The sequence below is a fragment of the Chiloscyllium plagiosum genome, unplaced genomic scaffold (assembly GCF_037043375.1).
Source record: "Chiloscyllium plagiosum isolate Xiang-an unplaced genomic scaffold, Cpla_swu_hap1 HiC_scaffold_19, whole genome shotgun sequence".
In the NCBI taxonomy this organism is placed as follows: Eukaryota; Metazoa; Chordata; class Chondrichthyes; order Orectolobiformes; family Hemiscylliidae; genus Chiloscyllium; species Chiloscyllium plagiosum.
In genome coordinates, this window is record NW_028270157.1 from 17,805,456 (window position 1) to 17,832,944 (window position 27,489).

At 45.4% G+C, this 27,489-nt stretch overlaps 1 protein-coding gene across 1 annotated transcript in view; it reads right to left on the minus strand.

The window, feature by feature from the left end:
• Positions 1 to 455: 455 nt before the first annotated feature.
• LOC122559443 (NADH-cytochrome b5 reductase 3-like) overlaps positions 456 to 27,489 on the minus strand; it is a 35,559-nt gene continuing 8,525 nt past the window's right edge. Inside the window, exons 3-9 of the mRNA XM_087997073.1 lie at positions 27,285 to 27,357; positions 13,819 to 13,925; positions 8,704 to 8,833; positions 7,377 to 7,460; positions 6,158 to 6,243; positions 5,352 to 5,451; positions 456 to 4,779 (exon numbers count right to left, since the gene is read on the minus strand). Coding sequence (XP_087853199.1) covers positions 4,607 to 4,779; positions 5,352 to 5,451; positions 6,158 to 6,243; positions 7,377 to 7,460; positions 8,704 to 8,833; positions 13,819 to 13,925; positions 27,285 to 27,357 — 753 coding nt within the window. The 3' untranslated portion in view covers positions 456 to 4,606. The remainder of the gene's footprint in view (positions 4,780 to 5,351; positions 5,452 to 6,157; positions 6,244 to 7,376; positions 7,461 to 8,703; positions 8,834 to 13,818; positions 13,926 to 27,284; positions 27,358 to 27,489) is intronic.

The window sequence follows — 27,489 nt, forward strand, 5'->3', positions numbered from 1 at the left end:
TACATTCCAAACAGTCCCTAGTGGAGCACTGACAAAAATCAAAACATTTACAGAAATTTATCAAACTAACACTGAAGTATTATTCCCAGAGTTGATGATGCAATCCATCTTCCTACTCTTAAAATAACAATAAACGTTTAGACAACTCTTGATGGGGGACTCAATCCAGCTTTCTAGAGAATTTTATTCCGCCCATTCAGACATGTTACAACGTGTCTAGGAAAGGTGGGACTTGAACATTGACCTCCTGGCCCCAGAGATAGGGACACTATACTGTATCACAATATCTATATTAGAGTGGTGCTGGAAAAGCACAGCAGGTCAGGCAGCATCCGAGGAGCAGGAAAAAACAAAAAAAGAAAAATGACGTTTCGGGCAAAACCCCTTCATCAGGAATGAAGTTCATTCCTGATGAACGGCTTTTGCCCGAAACATAGTTTTTTTTTGTTTTTTTCTTGCTCCTCGGATGCTGCCTGACCTGCTGTGCTTTTTCAGCACCACTCTAGTCTAGACTAATTTCCAGCATCTGCAGTCCTCACTTCTGCCTTGTGTCACAATATCCCCAATCCACATTTCTACTCTTTTGAAAGCAAAATTATTTTGATAGCCCTTGATGGGTGCACTATAATAAAAATATAACCTAATTAACGGAAACTTATAAACAGGTAGACAAAAACATAAATCAAAATTACATTACTCCAAATGATGATGCACTCCAACCCTGGAGTGCTCAAATTCACCTTTCTATATTGCATTTAAAAGTCTGTCGGCTAACAATGTTAGAGATTGAAACATGAGTGAGTCTTAAGAAGAGGCACTTGTCTTAGTAACACGGTGTAGTTTATGACATGATAGCAACAGGTGCAAGTTACATAGACAATTAAAGACTAACTAGTCAATCAGTACTTATAACAAAACTAAAAGCAAATTACTGCAGAAATCAGAAATAGTGAGAAACTCAACATCTGTGGAGAGAGTAACAGGTAATATTGAGTCTGATGGGATAGTGACGACACATCAGCATCTTCAAACATGATTTTCAGCTCCATTCCTCTTTATGCCATCCAAGATTGTATGACCTCATGGAATTTGCTGGAGCTCAATACTGTCTTCAACATGAACCCTTTCAAAACCATTACCTCATGCAGAGAACTTTCAAAGAACACTAATCCTCTTCCACATTCACCCAAGAAGGTACGCAGGACCTTAGTTTAATGTCTCAAGTGAAACCAGCACATAACTGGGTAATGCCTAAGGAGTATCATTTGAGATTAAAATATCCAGTGGTTTCTTGGTGTTCTGATCCCTTGCAGGAAAGGCTTTTTCAACTAAGAAGAGCTTAACTGAAATAAAATCAACTAGTATACAGGAAAATGTTATTAGAGTCAGAATAAGACAGTGTGTAAAATCGACACTTCAGTCCAACTCATGCGCACTGATCAGATATCCTATATTAATCTGGTCCCACCTGCTAGCACTTGGCCCATATCCCTCTCAACCCTTCTTATTCATATACCCATCTAGATGCCTTTTAAATGTCGCGATTGTACCAGCCTCCATCACTTCCTCTGGCAGCTTGTCCCACACATACACATCACCCTGTGTGTGATAAAGTTGCCCTGTACTTCAGTTTTAAATCTTTCCCATTTCACTTCAAATCTGTACCCTTTAGTTTTGGACTCCCTTACCCTGAGAACAAGACCTTAGCCATTCACGCTATCCATGTCCCTCATGATTTTATAAACCTCTATAACCCCTCAGCGTCCGACACTTCATGGCAAAAAGGGTCGAGCCTATTGTGACAAGTATTAGCTGAAACAGCATTTTTACGAACCATGTTTAAATTACATTGAAATAAAAAAATAAGAGTCTTTTCAGGACCTTTAAATTTTGTACAGTCTTTAATCAAAGGTGGACCTTAGTTTCCTGTAGTTAAGGGAGACATTTGTCCAATCAGCTAGTTTATTGCAGCACAACAATTCAATCAGGAAAGCCCAAATGATGAATAGGACCGATTCTACAAAATCCTTCCAAAACAAACTGCTGGGCAAACTCAAACTCACTAAGTGACCTTACAAAGATTTATAAAATCATGAAGGGTATAGATAAGGTGAACGGCAGGTGTCTTTTCCCTAAGGTGAGGGATTTCAAGACTGGAAGGCATATTTTAAGGTGGGAGGAGGAGAAAGATTCAAAAGACATGGGAGGCTTTTTTTTAAAAGATGCAAAGTGGTTCATGTGGAGTGAACTTTCAGAGGAAGTGGTGAATTTGGGTACAGTTACAAGGTTTCAGAGACTTTTGGACAAGTACGTGAATAAGAATAGTTTGGAGGAATATAGGCCAAGTGCAGCATGGGGGGATTGGTTTAGTTTGGAATTATGGTCAGTATGGACCGGTTGGGCCGAAGGGTCTGTTTTCATGCTGTATGACTAAGTCTGGCAGATCATTCCTTGGGTGACTGTGTGGAGTTTGCACATTCTCCCAGTGTCTGCGTGGGTTTCCTCTGGGTGCTTCGGTTTCCTCCCACAATCCAAAGATGTGCCGGTCAGGTGAACTGGCCATGCTAAATTACCCATAGTATTAGGTGGGTTAGTCAGAGGGAAATGGGTCTGGGTGGGTTACTCTTCAGAGGGTCAGTGTTGACTTGTTGGGCCGAAGGGCCTGTTTCCACATTGTAGGGAATCTAATCTAATACAATACATCACAAGAACAAGTCCTTTGGCCCATCAAGTCTACACTAGTCCCTAGTCCTTATTTAGATGCACTGCTTACGGTCCATAAGTGGTTTCTACACCTTTGTTTGCTTCCCGTTCACATGTCTATCAAGATACTTAAATGTTGGTAATGTGACTACTTCCATTAGCTCTGCTAGCAGTGCATTCCAAACACCCACCTCTGAAACATTTTCCCCTAAACCTTCCCTCTCTCAATTGAACCTGTGCCCTCTTGTAGTTGACCTTTCCACCCTGGGAAAAAGCCGCTGATAATCCACCTTATCCATGCCTCTCGTACTTTTGTAGACTTCTATCAAGTTATCCCCCACACCCCGGCCTCCTCCCTTCCGGTGAACACTGAGTTTTTCCAACCTCTTCTCAACCCTTAAGGAGAGAAAACAAAGTTAACATTTTGGGTCCAGTGATCCTTCCTTCATTCAGCAAGCCTTACGTGTGGTATCTGCTCCCTATCCTCAAACTTTTCCTTGTCAAGATAGTTTGCTAACTTCTTTCTGCAAAACTTCATGCAGAGCTGCTGTGTCAACATTGCCCATTGAATTTTGTTCAACTATTGCGGTGCAGTTGCAGGCTGTGTCCAGAAGGTGACTCCACAGAGTAAGTTTCTCTTTTCTACTTCATCTGTACCATCAAAAATTGTCTAAATAACTCTATGGTAAATATATCAACCATTATCAGTCACTCTGACTGAGGTGAAGTGACAACATGGAGGCACAGTGCAGGTGCTTCCTAGAATTAAGCAGCACTCAGCAAACCTAAATTTGATTCACTTGAGGCGGTTGAACAAGTTATTGACTGAAATGTTCACCAACAAAGGGCTTATGCCCGAAACGTCGATTCTCCTGTTCCCTGGATGCTGCCTGACCTGCTGTGCTTTTCCAGCAACACATTTTCAGCACCAACAAAAGCATACCCTTGCTTGTAACAGTTCTCAAACTTCAGAAGGTTGGACCAGCACAGATATTGCCTTGTCCATTCATATTTTACAATTGATAACCTCAGGACAGAAAAATCTTTTTTCTTTTAAAAAAGGTTTCACTTCCTAAGCAATTTAACATGTTGCAAAATTGCACAGTACTGACCAGGGAACAGAGCCCACGTTCTCCTTACACTTTCATATCTTAAAAAAAACTACAGCAAGTACTCAAAGCTGCCAAATAGCTGAAGATTAAGTGGGGTTTATTTAAAATTTCTCCCAGGTTGTTTACACAAAACAGAAATAACTTAATGACTGATATGGAGATTAAAACTATTCAACGTTCCCTTCTCCTCTGCATTGTGTTCACCTGAATTGACCATTACTTTTGGAATTTAAAGTGTTGTGCCTTCCTATGTCATGTGGTAGCTGGTGTCACTCTCTTTATATACACCACTCATTTAGATTTGTCAACCCCAACATTGCTTTCTGGGAAACAAAAAAGTGTGTGGGTCTTCTATACAAATCCAGAACTCTACCCCCTTTAAATGTCACCCATGTCACTAACTTCTGCTTCATTGCTGTGGCATTGCAAGTATAAATGTTATGCAAAAGTCAAAACACCTCAAGCTCAGAGCAAAAGCAAGGCACCAGATTTGTTCAGAAATGCTCCTATTCAGTGCACCTATGCCAGAACTGTGTCCAAATCTGTTCCATTAAGTTACAGTAAAGGGGTAGGAGCAGGTCCAAGGACATTTTACCATGTGGCTGCCTCATTATTCAAAAGCACAGTTTTACAGCTGTAATATAGAGCATAATGTTGGCACGATACAACTCAATTTAAGATCAATTAGGTATCTTGCATAAAGTGGGACCCTAGATGAAAAGGAATCCTGACTGTTAATCTTTCCTTTCACTTCTGTATGTTTGTATTGGATAAGCCAGACTTTCTCACTCTCAGTACACAAACCGAGAACTCTGACTATAACCCAGCTTGTCAAGGTTTGGGTTGCAAGCAAACTGTATCATTGGTGGAGGGCCACACAGCAGAATAAGCACATCGTCAGCAGCTGGGGGAAGGTGTTCCTTAATCATCTGCTCATTCACAAATCCCTCACTGTATTTCCAGCCTAAAAAAAAAAGAGAAATAAAGGAAAAGTGAGAGAAGAGGAAGATAAACTCTTCCTCATTATGCCTGCCCCCAGCCAAACACAGGTTGGGCATTTAAACTCTCTAGGAGACAAAACGGAAAATTCATTGCAGTGAAAGTTCATTATATCATGGTTCAACATACTGCACTGTAGGCAAATTTGCATGGGGTCTCTCAGGGAGGTGAATTCCTAAGAGAGCTAAATCATTTTGTTAAGTTATTGGCCGATTTTGTCATCAACAAGAGCTTCCAATTGGCTAGCAAATAGGCAGGAAGAGAAAAATCAGATCAAACAAGCTGCACTTCCTGTTAGTTTTCACAATGCTCCATTGCTCTGCAGAGTGCATTTCATCAATTTGTGTTTGATTAAATCTCCTCCGTTTTATACAACAGCTCAACGTTCAAAACAAAGAGCAAACTAACTTTCTTTTTAAAAAAAATAAAAGTGCTTTACAGCTAATAAAGATTTTAAAAACCTGCTGTTGATGGACTGGGACCCAATGCAGCTCAGTGAGTGGAAGGGGCATGACCTTTGTTAATGCTAATTCTAACCTTCAGGAGCTCTGTCCAAGGTGTACCATATTATAACACGGTGAGGGTACTCAGCTTCGATTTCCTCCAACTCTGACTGCAACAGAATGTCTTTCTCAGTCTGAAAGAAACAAAAATGACAAAGTCAATCCCCCCCAAGAAGAACACTGACGGGAATAGGACAACGTAATTCACATTCCTGATGAAGGGCTTTTGCCCAAAACATTGATTTTCCTGCTCCTCGGATGCTGCCTGACCTGCTGTGCTTTTCAGTGCTAATCTAAACTCTGGTTTCCAGCATCTGCAGTCCTCACTTTTGCCAACATAAGTAATTCACTTGGTAAGTTCAGGACAAAATTCCAACACCAAACCAGGGAATATTACATTGTGATCCTCTCGAAGGGGGGAGTTTTGTTTCTGTTCCACGTTAATCAGCTTTGAAAATTTTACACCAAACACAAAACCTACAACATGTGACCAAGAGACTAAAAGAGCAGGGAAGTCACGAAGCACTTGAAAATAATTAGTTGCATTTATATAGTGCCTTTCATTACCTCAACATATCTCCAAAATGTTTTACACTAACAACGTACTCCCAAGTGCTAAAGCTGTAATCCAGGAAATGTGGCAATCGACTTTCAAACAATAAGCTTCCTCAAACATCCAAAAGGATGATCATCTATTTGAGTCAATGTTGACAGAGGAGTAAGTGTTGGAGGAAAACTGTTTTGTGGAAATTCAGAGAACCCTTGCAAACCAGCAGAAATCCTCATCGATTATCAAACCGTCCAACATCTCATCTGACCAGCAAAGAAAACCAGCCATACCTGGTTGGCAAACAACAGGTGACAGATCGTCTGATCTTCTGGATCCTTCACAATCGCCCTGATCAGTTGCAGCATGGGAGTGATACCTGAAAAAGGTTAAAGAAAAATCACACTCATCAGCCTTAAAATGCAGACACACAGAAACAGCTGCCTTTCTATAGCCTTTTCCAAATCCTCAACATGTCCCCAAGTCCTTCACGTATTTTTGGGGCATAGTTGCCATTGGAGTATGAGAAAACATACACACACAGCAACTCAGCGTTTTTGCACCAAGTGCAGTTCAGGGAACAAATTCTTCTGCTGTTGTTCAGCATTGAGCCAGTGGGTATTTTCATGCCCACACGGGGAAGGGAGCCTCGATTTGTTTCGTCTAGAAGATAGCTCCAGCAACAGTGCAGCATTCCTCCGTTACCGCACAGCATATGCTGACTTGGTTTAGAGCTCTGGAGTCATCTGACTTGGAGGGAAGACAGCCACAAGTGGCACAAAAGAAGGTTGAATAAGACAGGTTGGGTGGCTAGCACTGCTGCCTCACAGTGCCAAGGACCTGAGTTCGATTCCATCCTCAGCGACTGTCTGTGTGGAGTTTGCACATTCTTCCCCTGTCTGCGTGGGTTTCCTCTCGGTGCTCCGGTTTCCCCCCTGCTACATTCCAAAGATGGGCAGGGTAGCTAGATTGGCCATGCTAAATTTCCCCATAGTGTCCAGGCTAAGTGGATTAGCCAAGGGAAATATTAGATTACAGGGATTGGATAGTGGGTCTGGATGGGATGCTGTTCATACAATCAGTATGGACTCCAGAGATCTCCTCCTTCCACGCGATAGGGATTCTACCACTCCATGATTCTAAGTTCTGAGGTCCCTGGCTTTCTTACAATACAGAAAACAATCTAGTTCGCTCACAATTCTGAAATCTGATTAACTGTAAGGATGGATAATAGGAGTTGGAACAAATATTTGTATGGGCAGTTAGAACTTGGAAGCTAGGGAATGAGGCAGAAACTAGCACATTCAGAAATGAACTGGATAAAGATTTGAAATAGAATATAAATGGATTAGAGTACATAGCAGCGGTTGAAGGGTTTACCCCAGCAGTGATCCCACACAAGAGAGTACCATTTGACCCAACAACCATAACCTCAGTCTATTCATACACACATTTTTCCCTCTGGATTCTCCCCACCACATGAACACAATGAATATACAATTAAAAGCTCACCAGTTCCACCAGCAATCATTCCCACTTGTTTAACCACTTGAACCTTGGCCTCAGATTTTTTATCAGGACGAATGGCAAACTGACCTTTAAAAGAAAAGGTAACACACAGTCAGTTAAAGCAAAGTAATAGTGTTACCACTTTATCTCACGGATTTTTCTGCTCGTTAGCTGGGCCAGATGTTTACTTTCATTATACAACAAAGCAGAGGAGAATCTCATCAGGTCCAGCAGCACCTGTGGAGAAAAAGCAGAGTTACTGTTTCAAGTCCAGGGACTCCTCTTCAGAACTGATGGGTGTGAAGAAAGTGCTGAAGACTGGGGATGGGGAGTAAAGGAGTAAACAATGGATAGAGTACAGAGGGAGAGAGTTAGGCTGCTAATGGCATCCATTCGTGGATGACAATGATGGTAGGGCCTGGAGTGTGGGAGTGGGTAAAGGTAGAAGGTACACATGCCCTGAAGTTATTAGATTAGATTCCCTACGGTGTGGAAACAGGCCCCTCGGCCCAACAAGTCCACACCGACCCTCTGAAGAGCAATCCACCCAGATTCATTCCCCTTCATTTACCCCTGACTAATCCACCTAACACTACGGGCTATTTAGCGTGGCCAATTCACCTAACCAGCACATCTTTGGACTTTGAGCCTCGCTGGAGCACTGCAGGAAGCGCGGGACTGAGATGTTGGCCAGGGAACAGGGTGGTGTGTTGAAGCAGCAGGCAACCAGAAGCTTGGGATCTTTCACACGGACAGAACGTAGATGTCCCGCAAAATGGGAGCCCTTGTCTCAGCGTGGGGGAGACCGCGTTGTAAGCAGCCAGTACAGTAGACTAGATTGAGCGAAGTGCAGGTAAATCACTGGAAGGTGTGTCTGGAACCTTGTGTAGTGAGAAGGGAGGACTTAAACGGGCAGGTGTTGCACCTTCTGCAATTGTAGAAGAAGGTGCTGTGGACGTGTAGGAATGGGGGAAAAGAGTGAACCAGGCTGTCCCAGAAGGAACAGTTCCTGTGGAATACTGTCAAGGGAGGGAAGGGGAATGTGTGTCTGGTGGTGGCATCCTGCTGGAAATGGCAGAAACGGTGGCTAATGATCCTTTAGATGTGGATGCTGGGGATGGTAGGTGAGGACAAGGAGGATCTTATCATTGTGAAGTAGTACAGGAAGGGGGCAGACATGGCTGAGGACCCTGTCAACTACGGTGGCAGGGTGAGCTCAGTTGAAGAGAACGGTGGATATTTCTGAGGCCCCTCGAGGAAGGTAGCATTATCGGAACCCAAGCGACAAAGACGGAGAAACTAGGAGAACAAAATGGAGCCTCTCGTTTACCTTTCCCCTTGTAGACAAGCAAGCCACTGGGCCCTCTGAAATCGATCACATCTTGCATTCTCAAACTCTCCAGGTACTGGGACATCTTACCCCCTTCAGGGAACTTGGGGTGAACACCTTTAAAATAAATCTGAGACCGGAAAACAGAACTGTTGAGAGCAATTCCTAGTGACAACGTTAGAAGTAGAAAAATCAATTGTTAACTCATCCTCCACATGCTTGCCTTTAACGTGAAACTGCTGCTTTCATAACATGCAGATTTCAGCAGCAATACTGGGCTCATGCTGGTTAAATCACAGATCAGTTCAAATCCAACCCAATTTAGCACCGGAACTGACACAAACTCTACCAAGAACCACAGAGCTCAAACAAACATTTGTATGGCCATGGGGAAAGAGCAGGAGTTAGTGAGACTCACTGGAGAGGTCTTAAAATCAAAGTACAAGCACCGTGGGCCAAATGGCCTCCACCTGCACTGATTCAACCCCTCTCTGATTTTAAGGCGGTGAGATCACAGAAAATACATTAGGAGAGATTTGACAGAGGAGCCAAGCAAAAACTGAGCTCATGCATTGCAGGGCTGGAACTGTGTGTCTGCATTGCTGGTTAAGAAAGTGTAAATGTTTACTTCATATAAATTTAGTTTACAATTAGTATCCAATTTAGTTTGCAGTTGGTATTAAACTGAAAGCTACTGTTGAATTTCTGTAGTCACCAGCATTACACAGGGACTTTTCCGAAGTTTCCAGTGTAAAAGTAGCTTAAGCAGCAGCAGAAGGTGGATCCCCATTACATGACTCAGATAGACCTGCGTGTCAAGAGCATATATAACTAGCTGACATAGAGCAAATGTATGAGAGTGCCAGAGTTAAGTGATTCAGGCTGTTCTGGGGAGAAAGAGAAAGAGGTGTTTTTCAGCTCTAAGCACTTGATTTTTGCTCTGCTATGGGAAAAGATGTTGTTATTTAATTAGGAAGTATCTGGTAAATGCTCAACATTTATTTTATTAAGGCTCAAAATAGTATGTTTTGATTGGGAAGGGAGCAGGGCAGGATAAAAAGCTTGGATCAAGGGGTCAGAGAGGAGACTATTGGCAAAGTGATGTAGTAAACCACAATGTGACTCAGGTACATTAAGTGTGAGGATTCAAGTGCTTTAACAGTATAGATTAATCAATTCATAGATTAAATGAAATAGGATAGAGATGGCAGGATGGATGATGTATTGCTGCTGTAGTAAGTGGGTGCTGCTGTGGACTAAGTGTTTGTAGGTGGAGGATCTGAGTTGAGGAGCTAGAATCAGGGAAGGGGACATTACCTGGACAATTTGCTCCAGGAGATGAGCACACCCCTCACAGAATGTAATACAAATGTGATCTGTGATCAGGGACAGGAAGGTGTGGCTGTAGGTCAGGCAGATATGGGGACCTGCAGTCTTAGTCCCTGTAACTGTGGCACAGATGTGGAGTTTTTGCATGCTGCGGATGAGAACGGAGACTACCAGGAGGCTAAACAATCTGACCACTGCAACATGGTACAGGGGGCCATGCCCATACAGGGTGCAGAGAGGAAATAGATTAGAATGGTAGGGGGATTGTAATTAAGATGGTAGATACCATTCTCTGCAGCCACAAGTGTGCAAGTCCCAAAGGCTGTATTGCCTACCCAGAACCAAGATTAAAGAACTTGGAGTGGGAGTGAAGTGATTCCGTTGTCATCCTCCAAATTGGAACCAACATTTGTAGAACAGCAAAGATGCTATCCTCAAATACTCTAAACAGTTAGGAGCCAAAATTAGATAGCAGTACAACCAAGACGATAATCTCAGGATTACCACCTGAGTCACAGGTGTCTTGTCATTAGGTAAATACAGTCAAGGAGTTAATGTGTGCCTCAAAAGATTGAGGGTGAGAAGGAGCAAATTACTGCAAATGCTGGAATCTGATCTGAAAACAAAAAGAAATGCTGAAGATCCCAGCAGGTCAGGCAGCATCCAAGGAGAGAGAGTCTAACATTTTGAGTCTAGGCAACTCTTCATCAGCTTGCTCTCTCTCCTTGGATGCTGCCTGACCCACTGCGACCTCCAGCATTTTTGTTTTCATTGGTGTGGGAGGAATGGGTTTCAGTCCACAGGGCACTGGCACAAGGCTGGGAGGGAGCAGTTCTTGTGGGACTGGGTTTGCTTGAACCATTTTGGGGCCAGTGTCCAGGTAAATGGAGTAACTAGAGTAGAAGAGAGGGATTTAAACTAAATGTAGAGGCAATACAGAATTCAGAGCGTGTATTCCTGACAGTTTCCAAGAACCAGGGATCAGGCTACTTCAGATGTGTGTGTGTAATGAGGCAGGTCTTTGAGTAAAAGATTCCCTAGGAAACAGCAACTATAACATGGTTATATGTAGCATTCAAAGCAAGGGTGAGAAACCTGGACTGGAAACTACTGTGCTAAACTTAAATAAGGGTAATTACTGAGGAAATCAGAGCAGAGATGGTTAAAATGGACTGGATAAGGGAATTTAGCAGAAAACGTAGTTGAGAAACAATGGCAGACATTTAAGGAAATAATTCATGATTCATAACAGAGATCTATCCCAGTGAAGGAGGATTTCAGGAAGAAGATAAATTTCTTTGGCTATCCACGGTTGGTTAAGGATTATATCAAATTGAAAGAAAGAAAACACATGCAATGTGGAAAAGGTTAGTGGTATAATAGAGGATTGTGAAAGTTTAAAAAAAACATTTATGAAAGAAAAAAGTGAGAAAATAAGCAGAGGGTAAACTAATAAGTAATATAAAAAAGATTCTAAGATGTTCTGTAAATGCATAAGAGGGAGAGTCAAAGTGAACACAAGCCCCTTAGAGAATGAGGCTGGGGACATAACATGGCAGCAGACATGGTGGTCAACTTGATGTGCTGTTTTGCTTTGGCGTCCTGTCAGCTGTTTGGATATCAACCAATCCGGAACCCAGGATTCAATAACAACCTGTAGGAGTGACATTGCGGAGGGGAGCAGTTGGAGCGGGTCTCTTGGCTAGGCAGCGGTTTAGCTGGCAGCGGAGCCAGGGACTCCTGGTTGTGATGGGCCCACAGCAGGGTCTCCTGCCATTGGCGAGGTGACAGCTTCAGCAGAGCCAAGGATTCCAGATTGTGGAGGGGGGGACTGCAGACATTGGTGAGATGGCGGCAGTGACGACAGCTCCTGGTTGCGGTGGGCCCGGAGTTGGGGCCTCCTGGCTGCAGGATGAGTGTGGGTCAGTAATGGCAGCCTATTGGCAGGGTGGGTCCGGCCAAGAAGAGATGGCACCTGAAGAATGGTAACAGGTGTCATTGATTGGCTCAGGGCTCATGGGGGGAGTGATGGAGCAAAGATGGAGTTTTCTTCAGCTTCATCTTTTTATTCGTGAACTATTCAAATTGCATTGGATTATGGCAACAGTTAAAATATTTCCACTGTATTTTACAGTGTTGCTATTGTAGAGCAGAAGTGGCAATGAATAATCATTCATAACAAAGGGGAATGAGGAAATGAAGAATTGAATGAAGACTTTAGATTAGTCCTTTAGGGTAAATGACACTAATAACATTCCAAAAATACAAAATAATCTGGGGGCAAAAGGTGTGGAGGAAATAAATGCAATAACTATCCTAGGGAATAAGTACTAGGGAAACTATTGGGGCTAAGGACCAATACGTACTGTGGACCTGGTGGGTTGCATCCTAGAATATTAAAAGGAAATGGCTATTGAGAAAGTGGATGAACTGGTAGTATTGTTCCAAGAATCCTGAGATTGTGGAAACTCCGGGAAGTTTGGAAAACCATTAATGTTAACCCCTTACTCAAAAGGGACACAGACAAAAGTCAGGAAACTATCAGCCAGTTTGCTAACCAACTGTGTATAATAAAAGGATCTAATAGCAGAGCATTTAGACATACATAACATGATCAAGCATAGTCAGCATAGCTTAGTAAAGGGGAAATCAATGCCTGACTAATTTACTAGAATAATTTCACATGTAACAGGATAAATAAAACTGAACCAGTAGATGTGACATATTTGGACTTCCAAAAAACATTCAATGAGGCCACATGAGGGTCCTGAAGATAATAGCCAATGATGTGGGATGAAGTATATTTGAAAAGGTAGAGGATTGGCTTATGGGTAGAGGATGATGAGTTGGGATAAGGTGAGACATTTACAGGATGGCAAACTGTAAATATTGGAGTGCCACAGGGATCAGTCCTGGAGCTTCAATTATTTACAATATACATTATTGACTTGGGCAAGCAAATGTACTGGAACCTAGATGATACAGAAAGGATGGAAAGGCAAGTGTGAGGATGACACCAGGAACATGCAGAGGCATCTAGACAGGTTAAGCGAGTGAGCAAAAACTTAACAGATGGAATATAACGTAGAAAAACGTAATATTATACACTTTGGCAGGAACAAGTTGGAGCCTGTGTTATCTAAATGGAGGAAGACGGCAGAAAGCTGCAGTACAGGGATTTTGGGGTTGTCGTCCGTGAATCACAAAGCTAACATTCAGGTTGAGCAGGTAATAAAGAAGGCAAAGTGAATGTTGACTTGTATTTCAAAGGGAATAGAACGTTAAAATAACGAAGTCTTGGTAAAATTATACAAGGCACGAGTTAGACCATAGGGACTGGATAGAGTGAAGGTCATATCCTTCTGTCGGGGTGTCTAAAACGAGGGGACATAATTTAATAAGGCATTAAGACAGATGGGGAGAAATTTCTTTTCTTAGTCGACTGTTTGGGTGTGGAATCCTCTTCCTCCAGAAAACAGTGGAGGTGGGTCTTTACATTTATTTAAGGTTGGGTTGGATAGATGTTTTGATAGACATAGGAGTAAAAGGATATGGGGATCAGATGGGAAAATGCAGCTGATTAGCCAGGAAATTACTGAATGCAGGAACAGGCTCAAAAAAGGCCAAATGGCCTACTCTTGCTCTTATGTTCCTCTTCTAGTTTGCAGTGTCCATACCTTATAGTATGCACGTATGATGTCTGGGTGTGTGTTAGAGAGCATGTGGGAGAGTGGGTGATAAATGAACAAGGCAGAGACAAACCAAACTCCATTCCCATTTGTTTACCTTGACCACCAAATCCACGTAGCCTTTATCATCGTCACTGGAGACAGGGGTGTATGGCCTGACCACAAGTTCTCCATTAATCTTTGCTGATAAATAGATATGTTGCCCTATTTAAAAAGAAAGTAGACTTTTCTCATTGTCACATTTGATTGAGAACCCAGCGTTGTTCTTTAAGTTCTGATTTACTGGTGGCCAATGGCCAGTGTGTATCATTGCAGACTACTCGGTATTAACATATCTTTAAGACAAGCTGGTGACCTTGCCACCATTTAGAAAGTATTAAAAACAAATTAGTGAAACTTAACCCTTGAGTAACATGCGTGCGCGCGCACACACCTCAAAACTTTAGAAAACACTGAATGCTTTGCAGCCACTGAGTGACTGCTGAGGTAAAACGACACTGATATGATGTAGGAAATGTGGCAATGACCCACACATCAAGATTCTGCAAACAGCAAGGTGATGACGACCAGATAAAGGCTGCTTGAATGACCTTGAGAACTCAGCACCAGGAATGATAAGGTAAAAACAATGACTACAGATGCTGGAAACCAGATTCTGGATTAGTGGTGCTGGAAGAGCACAGCAGTTCAGGCAGCATCCGAGGAGCAGTAAAATCGACGTTTCGGGCAAAAGCCCTTCATCAGGAATAAAGGCAGAGAGCCTGAAGCGTGGAGAGATAAGTGAGAGGAGGGTGGGGTGGGGAGAAAGTAGCACAGAGTACAATAGGTGAGTGGGGGAGGGGATGAAAGTGATAGGTCGGGGCAGGGGCGGGGGGAGGCTGGAGTCGATAGGTGGAAAAGAAGATAGGCAGGTAGGACAAGTCATGGGGACAGTGCTGAGCTGGAAGTTTGGAACTAGGGTGAGGTGGGGGAAGGGGAAATGAGGAAACTGTTGAAGTCCACATTGATGCCCTGGGGTTGAAGTGTTCCGAGGTGGAAGATGAGGCGTTCTTCCTCCAGGTGAGGGAGCGGTGGTGAAGGAGGCCCATGTCCTCGGCAGAGTGGGAGGGGGAGTTGAAATGTTCGACCACAGGGTGGTGTGGTGGACTGGTGCGGGTGTCCCGGAGATATTCCCTAAAGCGCTCTGCTAGGAGGGGTCCAGTCTCCCCAATGTAGGGGAGACTGCATCGGGAGCGACGGATACAATAAATGATATTAGTGGATGTGCAGGTAAAACTTTGATGAATGTGGAAGGCTCTTTTAGGGCCTTGGATGGAGGTGAGGGAGGTGATGTGTGCGCAGGTTTTGCAGTTCCTGTGGTGGCAGGATAAGGTGCCAGGATGGGAGGGTGGGTTGTAGGGGGACGTGGACCTGACCAGGTAGTCACGGAGGGAACAGTCTTTGCGGAAGGCGGAAAGTGGAAAGGGGTGGGGAGGGAAATATATCCCTGGTGGTGGGGTCTTTTTGGAGGTGGCGGAAATGTCGGCAGATGATTTAGTTTATGCGAAGGTTGGTAGGGTGGAAGGTGAGCACCAGGGACGTTCTGTCCTTGTTACAGTTGGAGGGGTGGAGTCTGAGGGCGGAGGTGTGGGATGTGGATGAAATGCGTCGGAGGGCATCTTTAACCACGTGGGAGGGGAATTGCGGTCTTTAAAAAAGGAGGCCATCTTCTTCTTTAGATGGGAAGAGGTGTAATCCAGGTAGTTGTGGGAGTCGGTGTGTTTGTAAAAAATGTCAGTGTCAAGTCAGTTGTCATTAATGGAGATGGAGAGGTCCAGGATGGGGAGGGAGGTGTCAGAGACGGTCCAGGTAAATTTAAGGTCAGGGTGGAATGTGTCGGTGAAGTTGATGAATTGCTCAACCTCCTCACGGGAGCACGAGGTGGTGCCAATGCAGTCATCAACGTAGTGGTCGAAGAGGTGGGGAGTGGTGCCGGTGTAATTACGGAAGATCGACTGTTCTACGTTGCCAACAAAGAGACAGGCATAGCTGGGGCCCATACGTCTGCCCATGGCTACCCCTTTGGTCTGGAGGAAGTGGGAGGATTCGAAGGTGAAATTGTTAAGGGTGAGGACCAGTTCGGCCAAATGAATGAGAGTGTCGGTGGAAGGGTACTGTTTGGGATGTCGGGAGAGGGAAAAACGGAGGGCTTGGAGGCCCTGGTCATGCCTGAACTGCTGTGCTCTTCCAGCACCACTAATCCAGACATCACCTCAGGAGATCTCCCACCCACAGCTTCCAACCTCAGTCCGGGAACCCCGCACTGCCCGGTTCTACCTCCTTCCCAAGATCCACAAGCCTGACCACCCTGGCCGACCCATTGTCTCAGCATCCTCCTGCCCCAATGGACTCATCTCTACCTACAGTGACACTGTCCTATCCCCCCTAGTCCAGGAACTCCCCATATACGTTCGAGACACCACCCATGCCCTCCACCTCCTCCAAGACTTCTGTTTTGCCGGCCCCCAATGCCTTATCTTCACCATGGATATCCAATCCCTCTACACCTCCATCCACCATGACCAGGGCCTCCAAGCCCTCCGTTTTTTCCTCTCCCGACGGCCCCAACAGTACCCTTCCACTGACACTCTCATTCGTTCGGCCGAACTGGTCCTCACCCTTAATTTCTCCTTCGAATCCTCCCACTTCCTCCAGACCAAAGGGGTAGCCATGGGAACCCGTATGGGCCCCAGCTATGCCTGTCTCTTTGTTGGCTACATAGAACAGTCGATCTTCCGCAATTACACCAGCACCACTCCCCACCTCTTCCTCCACTACATTGATGACTGCATTGGCACCACCTCGTGCTCCCGCGAGGAGGTTGAGCAATTCATCAACTTCACCAACACATTCCACCTTGACCTTAAATTTACCTGGACCATCTCTGACACCTTCCTCCCCTTCCTGGACCTCTCCATCTCCATTAATGACGACCAACTTGACATTGACATTTTTTACAAACCCGACTCCCACAGCTACCTGGATTACACCTCTTCCTACCCTATCTCTTGCAAAAATGCCATCCCGTATTCCCAAATCCTCCGCCTCCGCCGTATCTGCTCCCAGGAGGACCAGTTCCACCACAGAACACACCAGATGGCCTTCTTTAGAGACTGCAATTTCCCTTCCCACATGGTTAAAGATGCCCTCCAACGCATCTCGTCCACATTCCGCACCTCCGCCCTCAGACCCCACCCCTCCAACCGTAACAAGGACAGAATGCCCCTGGTGCTCACCTTCCACCCTACCAACCTTCGCATAAACTAAATCATCCACCGACATTTCCGCCACCTCCAAACAGACCCCACCACCAGGGATATATTTCCCTCCCCACCCCTTTCTGCCTCCCACCTTCCGCAAAGACCGTTCCCTCCGTGACTACCTGGTCAGATCCACGCCCCCCCCCTACAACCCACCCTCCCACTGCAGGAACTGCAAAACCTGTGCCCACACCTCCTCCCTCACCTCCATACAAGGCCCTAAAGGAGCCTTCCACATCCAAAGTTTACCTACACATCCACTAATATCATTTATTGTATCCGTTGCTCTCGATGCGGTCTCCTCTACATTGGGGAGACTGGACGCCTCCTAGCAGAGCACTTTAGGGAACATCTCCGGGACACCCGCACCAACCAACCACACCGCCCTGTGGCCCAACATTTCAACTCCCCCTCCCACTCTGCCGAGGACATGGAGGTCCTGGGCTTCCTTCACTGCCGCTCCCTCATCACCAGAATGCCTGGAGGAAGAACGCCTCATCTTCCGCCTCAGAACACTTCAACCCCAGGGCATCAATGTGGATTAGATTAGATTACTTACAGTGTGGAAACAGGCCCTTCGGCCCAACAAGTCCACACCGACCCGCCGAAGCGCAACCCACCCATACCCCTACACATCTACCCCTTACCTAACACTACGGGCAATTTAGCATGGCCAATTCACCTGACCTGCACATCTTTGGACTGTGGGAGGAAACCGGAGCACCCGGAGGAAACCCACGCAGACACGGGGAGAATGTGCAGACTCCACACAGTCAGTCGCCTGAGGCGGGAATTGAACCCGGGTCCCTGCGCTGTGAGGCATCAGTGCTAACAACTATGCCACCGTTGCGCCCACTGGACTTCAACAGTTTCCTCATTTCCCCTTCCCCCACCTCACCCTCGTTCCAAACTTCCAGCTCAGCACTGTCCCCATGACTTGTCCTACCTGCCTATCTTCTTTTCCACCGATCCACTCCACCCTACCCCCGCCCTATCACCTTCATCCCCTCCCCCACTCACCTATTGTACTCTATGCTCCTTTCTCCCCACCCCCACCGTCCTCTCGCTTATCTCTCCATGCTTCAGGCTCTCTGCCTTTATTCCTGATGAAGGGCTTTTGCCCGAAACGTCGATTTTACTGCCTCTCGGATGCTGCCTGAACTGCTGTGCTCTTCCAGCAACACTAATCCAGAAACAGGAATGACAATCCTGTTCTTCAACATCCTCCTATGGAGTAATCTGTATCCACCCAACAGGCAGAGTGTGTCTTGGTTTAACGTTTCACCTGGAATAGCATTTCTGACAGTGCAGCACACTCAGAAAGGAACTAAAGAGTTAGCTTGGATTTTATAGAGTTCACAGCCTGGAGTGGGACTTATTTCCACACCTTTGTAAAACACTTACCACTTAAATCACAAACTGAGTCACAGCTGACATTAGGAAGTTACTAGCCTGGGATAATGTTTGCTCCATTACAAACAACCGAATAAGTTATTGTTATAATGTTCTAATTGATTGAATTTAATTTAAGGTTCTAATTTTGTTTTGAGAAATGCCCCTCTCCAACACACTCAAAGAATCAAACCAATAAAAAAGTCATTGGCAAAGCCATTTGTTTTCATCAGTTTCTAAAAGACAAATAATCTGGACATTTTGTTCCAATAATTAAATACAAATTAATAAAAGGTAAAAAGATGTTTAGGTGAGAAACTATTGAAGCAGATTTCATTTTGACACAGTATAGACAATTGGTGAGAGGGGCACATTCAAACTTCAAATCATGCCGGATCCACAGGAGGTCAATCAGCCCCTCAGGCCTGTTCTGCTATTCAACATGATTATTCATTATCTTATACCTCAACTCCACTTTCCTGTTCCAATTCCCTTATTCAGAGACTACAAAAGTCATCTTTGCCTTAAGTATGCATCCATTGGGGTAGAGAATCTACAAGATTCACAACCTCTATCAAAGAAATTTCTTCTCATCTCAGTCCTAAACAAATTGACTTCTATCCTGAGACATACCCTGTATTTTAGACTCCAGAGACATGTGAGGTGGGTGGGTGGGAAGACCCTCTCAAGCCCCTTCAGAGTCTTCTGTTTCACTTCTCATTCTTCTAAACTCCAGAGATTATCGGCCCATTTTACTCAATCTAGAGAATATTCAATACCCCACCTTCAAAAGTGAGTATATCCCTCTTTCGAAATGGATACCAAAACTGGGCACAAAAAGTCTCAAACTAAAATATTAATTTGTGAGCATTTAAATCAAATACACCCGCACTGCTAAAATATACAAACATCTCCATTTCTTTATCTTAAATATATCAATGAGTTCTTCAACTCATAGACAGAATGTTATATAGTTTCACAGCTGATATAAAAACATCACCTTAACATTGGGCAATGACCCAATTGTAATGAGTACATCTAAAATGGAACAATAAGCACTGGTCTGCTACTGCACATGGCACATAGACCAAATCGAGCCGAGTTTAGTGGCAGTGTAGCTGGGTTGGTTAACCAGTTGGCTGGAAGACTGGGTTGTGATGCAGAGTGGTGCCAATGGCATGGGTTCAGGTCCCGCACTTGCTGAGTTCACTAGGAAGTTGACACCTTCTCAACCTGATCACTTGCCTGAGGCATGGTGACCCTCAGGTTAAACTCACTACCAGTCATGTCTGTATGGAGGTTTGCTTGCTGATGTTGGTGATGAAACGTCTGAAAACAAACTTTCCAGCTCAGTGAGCAAAGCTACAGCCAGAACCTCAACCTGAGCTACAAATCTTCTCAAAACTCACTAACCAATCATGTCTCTCTAATCAGGGAGCAGTCTTATTGTCCTCTGGGACGATGACAGTTTTATCAAGGGATCATTTAGGTTAGTTGGCTGATCAACTGGTTTGTTATGCAGTGATGCCAACAGCATGGGTCCAATTCCCGCACCAGCTGATGTTACCATGAAGGGCTTGACTCTCTACCTCTACCCTTGCCAGAAGCACAGTGACTCTCAGGTTAAACCACCAGTTGTTTGAAAGAGCAGCCCTGGTACAACTATGGTGACTTTACCTTTTACTTTAAAAATGACGACACTGGATTATTAATCCAGGCCAAAGTTCTGAAGGCATGGGTTCAAATCCAACCATGGCAGATAAACTGTAGAATTAAAAACAAGTGGCAAGCAAGTATCAATTGTAGTAAAAAAAAATCTGGTTCATTGATATCCTTTGGGGAAAGTCTTAGGAGGAGACTGATTTACATAGGACTCCAGACTCAAAGCTAGAGTCAACTGCCCTCTGAAATGACAGTGTCAATCAGTTCAAAAGGAACTGATACTTTCCAGTGATGCTGTATCCCAACAAGGAAAGAAAAAACCCAGAAGACTCTCCTATGAAAAGAAAGCTATTCCAACATGTGTCAAAGTCTGTCAAAGTTGAAACTTTATTGCTGGAACAGCACAGCAGGTCAGGCAGCATCCAGGGAACAGGAGATTCGACGTTTCGGGCACAGGCCCTTCTTCAGGAATGAGCAGAGAGTGTTCAGCAGGAGAAGATAAAAGGTAGGGAGGAGGGACTTGGAGGAGGGGAGTTGGAAATGTGATAGGTGGAAAGAGGTCAAGGTGAGGGTGATAGGTCGGAGTAGGATGGAGGCGGAGAGGTCAAGAAGAAGACTGCAGGTCAGGAAGGCGGTGCCGGGCTGGAAGGATCCGGCTGAGACAAGGTGGGGGGAGGGGGGATGAAGAAACTGGTGAAGTCCAAGTTCATCCCCTGCGGTTGGAGGGTTCCCAGTCGGAAGATAAGACGCTCCTCCTCCGACCGTCGGGTTGTTGTGGTTTGGCGGTGGATGAGTCCAATGACCTGCATATCCTCGGTGGAGTGGGAGGGGGAGTTGAAATGCTGTGCCACAGGTTGGTTGGGTTGGTTCGTCTGGGTGGCCCAGAGGTGCTCTCTGAATCGCTCCGCAAGTAGGCGGCCTGTCTCCCCAATATAGAGGAGGCCACACCGGCTGCAGCGGATGCAGTAGATGATGTGGGTGGAGGTGCAGGTGAATCTGTGGCGGATATGGAAGTTTCCCTTGGGGCCTTGGAGAGAAGTGAGGGGGGAGGTGTGGGCGCACGTGTTGCACCTCCTGCGGTTGCAAGGGAAGGTGCCGGGAGTGGTGGTTGGGTCGGTGGGGGGTGTGGATCTGACAAGGGAGTCGCGGAGGGAGTGGTCTCTACGGAAAGCTGATAGGGGAGGGGAGGGAAATATATCCTTGGTGCTGGGGTCTGTTTGGAGGTGGCGGAAGTGGCTCCCACGAGGAGGTTGAACAGTTCATCCACTACACTAACACCTTCCACCCCGACCTCAAATTCACCTGGACAGTCTCGGACTCCTCCCTCCCCTTCCTAGACCTTTCTGTTTCTATCTCAGGCGACCGAATCAACACGGACATCTACTACAAACCTACCGACTCCCACAGCTACCTGGACTACACCTCCTCCCATCCTGCCCCCTGTAAAAACGCCATCCCATTCTCCCAATTCCTTCGTCTCCGCCGCATCTGCTCCCAGGAGGACCAGTTCAAAATACGTACAACACAGATGGCCTCCTTCTTCAAGGACCGCAATTTCCCCCCCGACGTGGTCGACGGTGCCCTCCACCGCATCTCCTCCACTTCCCGCTCCTCCGCCCTTGAGCCCCGCCCCTCCAACCACCAGGACAGAACCCCACTGGTCCTCACCTACCACCCCACCAATCTCCATGTACAGCGCATCATCCGCCGTCACTTCCGCCACCTCCAAACAGACCCCAGCACCAAGGATATATTTCCCTCCCCTCCCCTATCAGCTTTCCGTAGAGACCACTCCCTCCGCGACTCCCTTGTCAGATCCACACCCCCCACCGACCCAACCACCACTCCCGGCACCTTCCCTTGCAACCGCAGGAGGTGCAACACGTGCGCCCACACCTCCCCCCTCACTTCTCTCCAAGGCCCCAAGGGAAACTTCCATATCCGCCACAGATTCACCTGCACCTCCACCCACATCATCTACTGCATCCGCTGCAGCCGGTGTGGCCTCCTCTATATTGGGGAGACAGGCCGCCTACTTGCGGAGCGATTCAGAGAGCACCTCTGGGCCACCCAGACGAACCAACCCAACCAACCTGTGGCACAGCATTTCAACTCCCCCTCCCACTCCACCGAGGATATGCAGGTCATTGGACTCATCCACCGCCAAACCACAACAACCCGACGGTCGGAGGAGGAGCGTCTTATCTTCCGACTGGGAACCCTCCAACCGCAGGGGATGAACTTGGACTTCACCAGTTTCTTCATCCCCCCTCCCCCCACCTTGTCTCAGCCGGATCCTTCCAGCCCGGCACCGCCTTCCTGACCTGCAGTCTTCTTCTTGACCTCTCCGCCTCCATCCTACTCCGACCTATCACCCTCACCTTGACCTCTTTCCACCTATCACATTTCCAACTCCCCTCCTCCAAGTCCCTCCTCCCTACCTTTTATCTTCTCCTGCTGAACACTCTCTGCTCATTCCTGAAGAAGGGCCTGTGCCCGAAACGTCGAATCTCCTGTTCCCTGGATGCTGCCTGACCTGCTGTGCTGTTCCAGCAATAAAGTTTCAACTTTGATCTCCAGCATCTGCAGACCTCACTTTCTCCTCAAAGTCTGTCAAAGACAAGCCAGGATTGTGATGGAATACTACAATACTCATTTGCCTGGATGGGTGCAGCATCAGCACAAGAAGCTCGACACCACCCGGGACAAAGCAGTTTGCCATTGGACATGCCATCGCAGATTTATGATGTTCAATTAACCATCGGTACATGGCAACAGCAGAACACACCATCTACAAAGTGCACTGCACCAAGGATCTTCCAACAGCACCTTCCAAACCCGCTCTTTGCCACCTACAAGGATGAGGGCAGCAGATACATGGGAACACCATCTACAAGCGCTCCTCCAAACCACACACCATCCTGACTGGGACAATATTATGGTCACTAAATCTTGGAAATAAATGTTGGCCTAGCCAGTGACAGGCATTTGCCATGGATTAATTTTGAAACATCCAATCTTAAATTAGCTCAGTGATCACCTGCATCACTGGTTTTAAAAAGTATAAATTCTCAGGTAGCTCAGTATCCTCAAATTCTTGCCACTTAGACAGGTAATTGAAGATTGTGATTTCTGCTGGTTTGTCTGTTAACAATAATGGAACCCTATATGATAGGACTAAAAATGTGTTGCTGGAAAAGTGCAGGTCAGGCAGCATCCAAGGAGCAGGAGAAAAGACCACTCCCCCCGTGATTCCCTTGTCAGGTCCACACCCCCCACCAACCCAACCTCCACTCCCGGCACCTTCCCCTGCAACCGCAAGAAATGCAAAACTTGCACCCACACCTCCCCCCTTACTTCCCTCCAAAGCCCCAAGGGATCATTCCATATCCACCACAAATTCACCTGCACCTCCACACACATCATTTACTGCATCCGCTGCACCCAATGTGGCCTCCTCTATATTGGGGAGACAGGCTGCCTACTTGCGGAACGTTTCAGAGAACACCTCTGGGACACCCGGACCAACCAACCCAACCACCCCGTGGCTCAACACTTCAACTCCCCCTCCCACTCCACCAAGGACATGCAGGTCCTTGGACTCCTCCATTGCCAGACCATAGCAACAAGACGGCTGGAGGAAGAGCGCCTCATCTTCCGCCTAAGAACCCTCCAACCACAAGGGATGAACTCAGACTTCTCCAATTTCCTCATTTCCCCTCTCCCCACCTTGTCTCAGTCCCAACCCTCGAACTCAGCACCACCTTCCTAACTTGCAATCTTCTTCCTGACCTCTCCACCCCCACTCGGCCTATCACCCTCACCTTCGCATTTCCACCTATCGCATTTCCAACGCCCCTCCCCCAAGTCCCTCCTCCTTACCTTTTATCTTAGCCCGCTTGGCACACTTTCCTCATTCCTGAAGAAGGGCTCATGCCCGAAACGTTGATTCTCCTGCTCCTTGGATGCTGCCTGACCTGCTGCACTTTTCCAGCAACACATTTTCAGCTCTGATCTCCAGCATCTGCAGTCCTCACTTTTTCCCTATATGATAGGGTCAACACTTCTCAAGTTGTAAACAGATTTTGTTTACATTTATTACAACATATTTTGAGTCAGGCAATGGATTAAAAAAATCTCTATAAAAACAGACACGCTCCAAACAACTACTGAACAATTTAGCTCATCAGTGGGACACGTGAAAAACTTTTTTTTAACAAGAGCTTGCATTCATGTGGCACCTACAACAGAAAAAGTATACTTGAATCATTGAGATAAATGCACAGATACGTTGCACAGGATCACTAAACAAGAACATCTGGATTTTAAAATTCTACAATGTTGTAACTTAGCCTTGGATCCCTGATAAGATTGCTACAAAACATTCCACTGATTACATAATTGGCCAAAGTTTCAAAAGAGTTTCAGTCATTATCAAAGGGGCCAATCATTTACTCTGGCGAGAAGTTGGTAATTAGCAGTATACCCAACTAAAAGATGTACTGCAGTATTCACCAAGGCTCCTTCAGCAGCTCTTCCCAAACCCACCTAGAGATACAAAATGCAGACTCCTGTCACACGACCACTTGTAACCCCTTTAACGTTGCTTAATAAAAATCCTGGAACTCTCTCCTTAGATTCACTGTGTTTTTATGTCCACCACACGGACTGCAGCAGTTCAAGGAGGCAGCTCTCCAGGACAATGAAGGAGTGGGTAATAAATGCTGGCCCAACCACTGACACCCAGACTTGCGATGAGGTTAAAAAAGTAGCATGAGTCACTGAGTGCCTAACTGTTTTGCAATGCAACTGAATTTATTTCAAACAATAACCATGTGAAGAAGAGTCAATATATATATAGGGAGTGGCTGGAAGCCAGTAGCCCAAAAGCGGATGTGCCAAGTCACGGCTGTTGAATGCCATTGAAAACCATGCTTGATTTCAACAAGTAGCAATAAATCTGACATATCAAGTTACCAGCATGAAGAACAGTTGGGATCTATCATAACTTTGCCCAGACACTATTACAGCATGGTGGAAGTGGGCACTGCAGATGCTGGAGATTAGAGTCAAGATTAGTGTGGTGCTGGAAACGCACAGCAGGTCAGGAAGCATCCGGGGAGCAGGAAAGTAGACGTTCCGAATGCCTGAAATGGTGATTTTCCTACTCCTCCGTTGCTGCCTGACCTGCTGTGCTTTTTCAGCACCACCCTAATCTTGACAATTACAGCATGGCTGGATTGACGGTTGTGAAATTCCATCAGTCACAATCTGTCCATTTACCCAGCAATTTATCAGAAATTGTATTATCTACAGGCTCTTTACTCAGACTAGTAGGGGCGTGGAGTGCCCTGCCTGCAACAGTCGTAGGCTTGCCAACTTTAAGAGCATTTAAATGGTCATTGGATAAATTTATGGATGTTAATCGAATAGTGTAGGTTAGAATGGCTTCAGACTGGTTTCACAGTTCGGCAGAACATAGAGGGCCGAAGGGCCTGTGCTGCGCTTAATGTTCTATGTCCATCTATTGGGGTCAGGCAGGGATGCTCAAGGCCAACAGAACTAGGGAATGTGTGATGCTCATATGTTAATGAAGGGATAATTCAATGTTAAGGTAGTGGTGACACACAATCCAGCGTCACAGTCTAATGTTCTACAACAGCTCTTATACTGCAGTGGTAATGTTCCTACCTCTGAGCCTGAAGGTCCTGAATCAAATCATATCTGCCGCAGACATATGTCTGAACAGTTTGATGAAAAATAATTACTGATTCCCCATAAACATGCGAGATGTGAGGTGGCCTAAAAAACTCTAGAAGCGTACTCCGGGTTAACAAACACTTAACTTCTGATGTTTAAAAGGGGTCACTTTAACATTAATCTAAACCAATTTCACTGATGGGACTGAAAAGGCTGACCAATTCTAATGTTCACACTCTCTTGTCTTTCTCTCCATCCTAACACCACATCATTCTGCACTGAAGTTAAATTTCATCTGAAATAGTTCCAATTAGCTCACTATGAGATTGCAAAATGGATCAACAATAAGAGACCTTACCCAGAAAAATTTCAAGTAGGTAGTTTTTAAACTCCTTTAGAATCTAAAAAGGTGTAACGGAAACGGACTGGAACATTAAGATTGTAAAGCACCAAAGGGCATTTCGGAGAATTTTAAAATACCGTTTGAGTTGCTGTTATCAGGAATTCACTGAGAGGATAGTGGAAGCAGATTCAATACTAACTTTCAGAAGGGAATCGATTGAACAATTTTACAGGAAAGCTTCAACATGACAATGGGGAAAGGAGATGGGGGGGGATATGGACCAATCTCAAAGCTCTTTCAAAGATATACCATAGGTCCAAAGGGTCTCCTGTCTTGACAGGAGGAATGGAAGTGAAAGTGACTTTCTTAAAATGAGGGGGAAAATTGGGAATTGTTGATGTCCAAAGACATCTGGGTATTCTAGTTCAGAAGTTAACAAAGCTAACAAAGATGCAGCAAGCATTTAGCAAGGTAAACGTTCACCTTTATCGCCAGGAGATTCAGTATAACGGTAAAGATATCTTACTGCAACGGCACAAAGCCATAGTGAGATCACACATGGAGTACTGTGTACAGCTTTAGTATCTCTACCTCAGGACAAGTGTCATTGTCATAGAGTGCAGCAAAGGTTCAGACTAATTCCTGGGAAGGCAGGCTATCTGATGAGAAGTGTCTGCAGAGACTGCACTTGTATTCTCTAGAGTTTAGGTGAATGAAAAATGATTTCACTGAAACTTACAAAATTGTTAGATGTGGATGCAGAAAGGACACTTCCCTGGCTAGAACCAGGGAAATAGTCTCAGGATAAGGGTAGGTCATTTAGGCCAAAAGATGAGGAGAAATGCCTTTGCTCAGAGGGTGGTGAATCTGCAGAGTTCTCTACCCCAGAGAGCTGTGGAAACTCAACCATTTGAATGATCACAGAAATTGAAAGCTTCGTAAATACTAATGACAGCAAGGGATTGGAGATCATATCAAAATGGTGTTGAAGATAACCAACAATGATATGGAATAACGGAGCAATTCAAGATGTAATACTTTTCCCAAGGAAAAGGTAGAAATTTATGCAAACATGGGGAACGGAACTTGTGACTGCAGTAAATCTTAACTTACAGTAAACACAAGTTCCGATTTCCAAAATATATCAGCAATTAGATACAGACTCACCAACTGGGAGGCCCAAGACATGATCTGGAGAAGGGAGGGCAAAGCGGAATCTCCGAGTGTCACGGGAAACAACCTGAGAAGAGCAAACACAATCCTCGAAGTACTGTCATATACATTTGCAACTGTGTAAAGTTTCCATAGTATTGATCCAATTCAGGAAGCCAGATTAGATCTGATTAACATTATAAACATTAGAGATTATTAG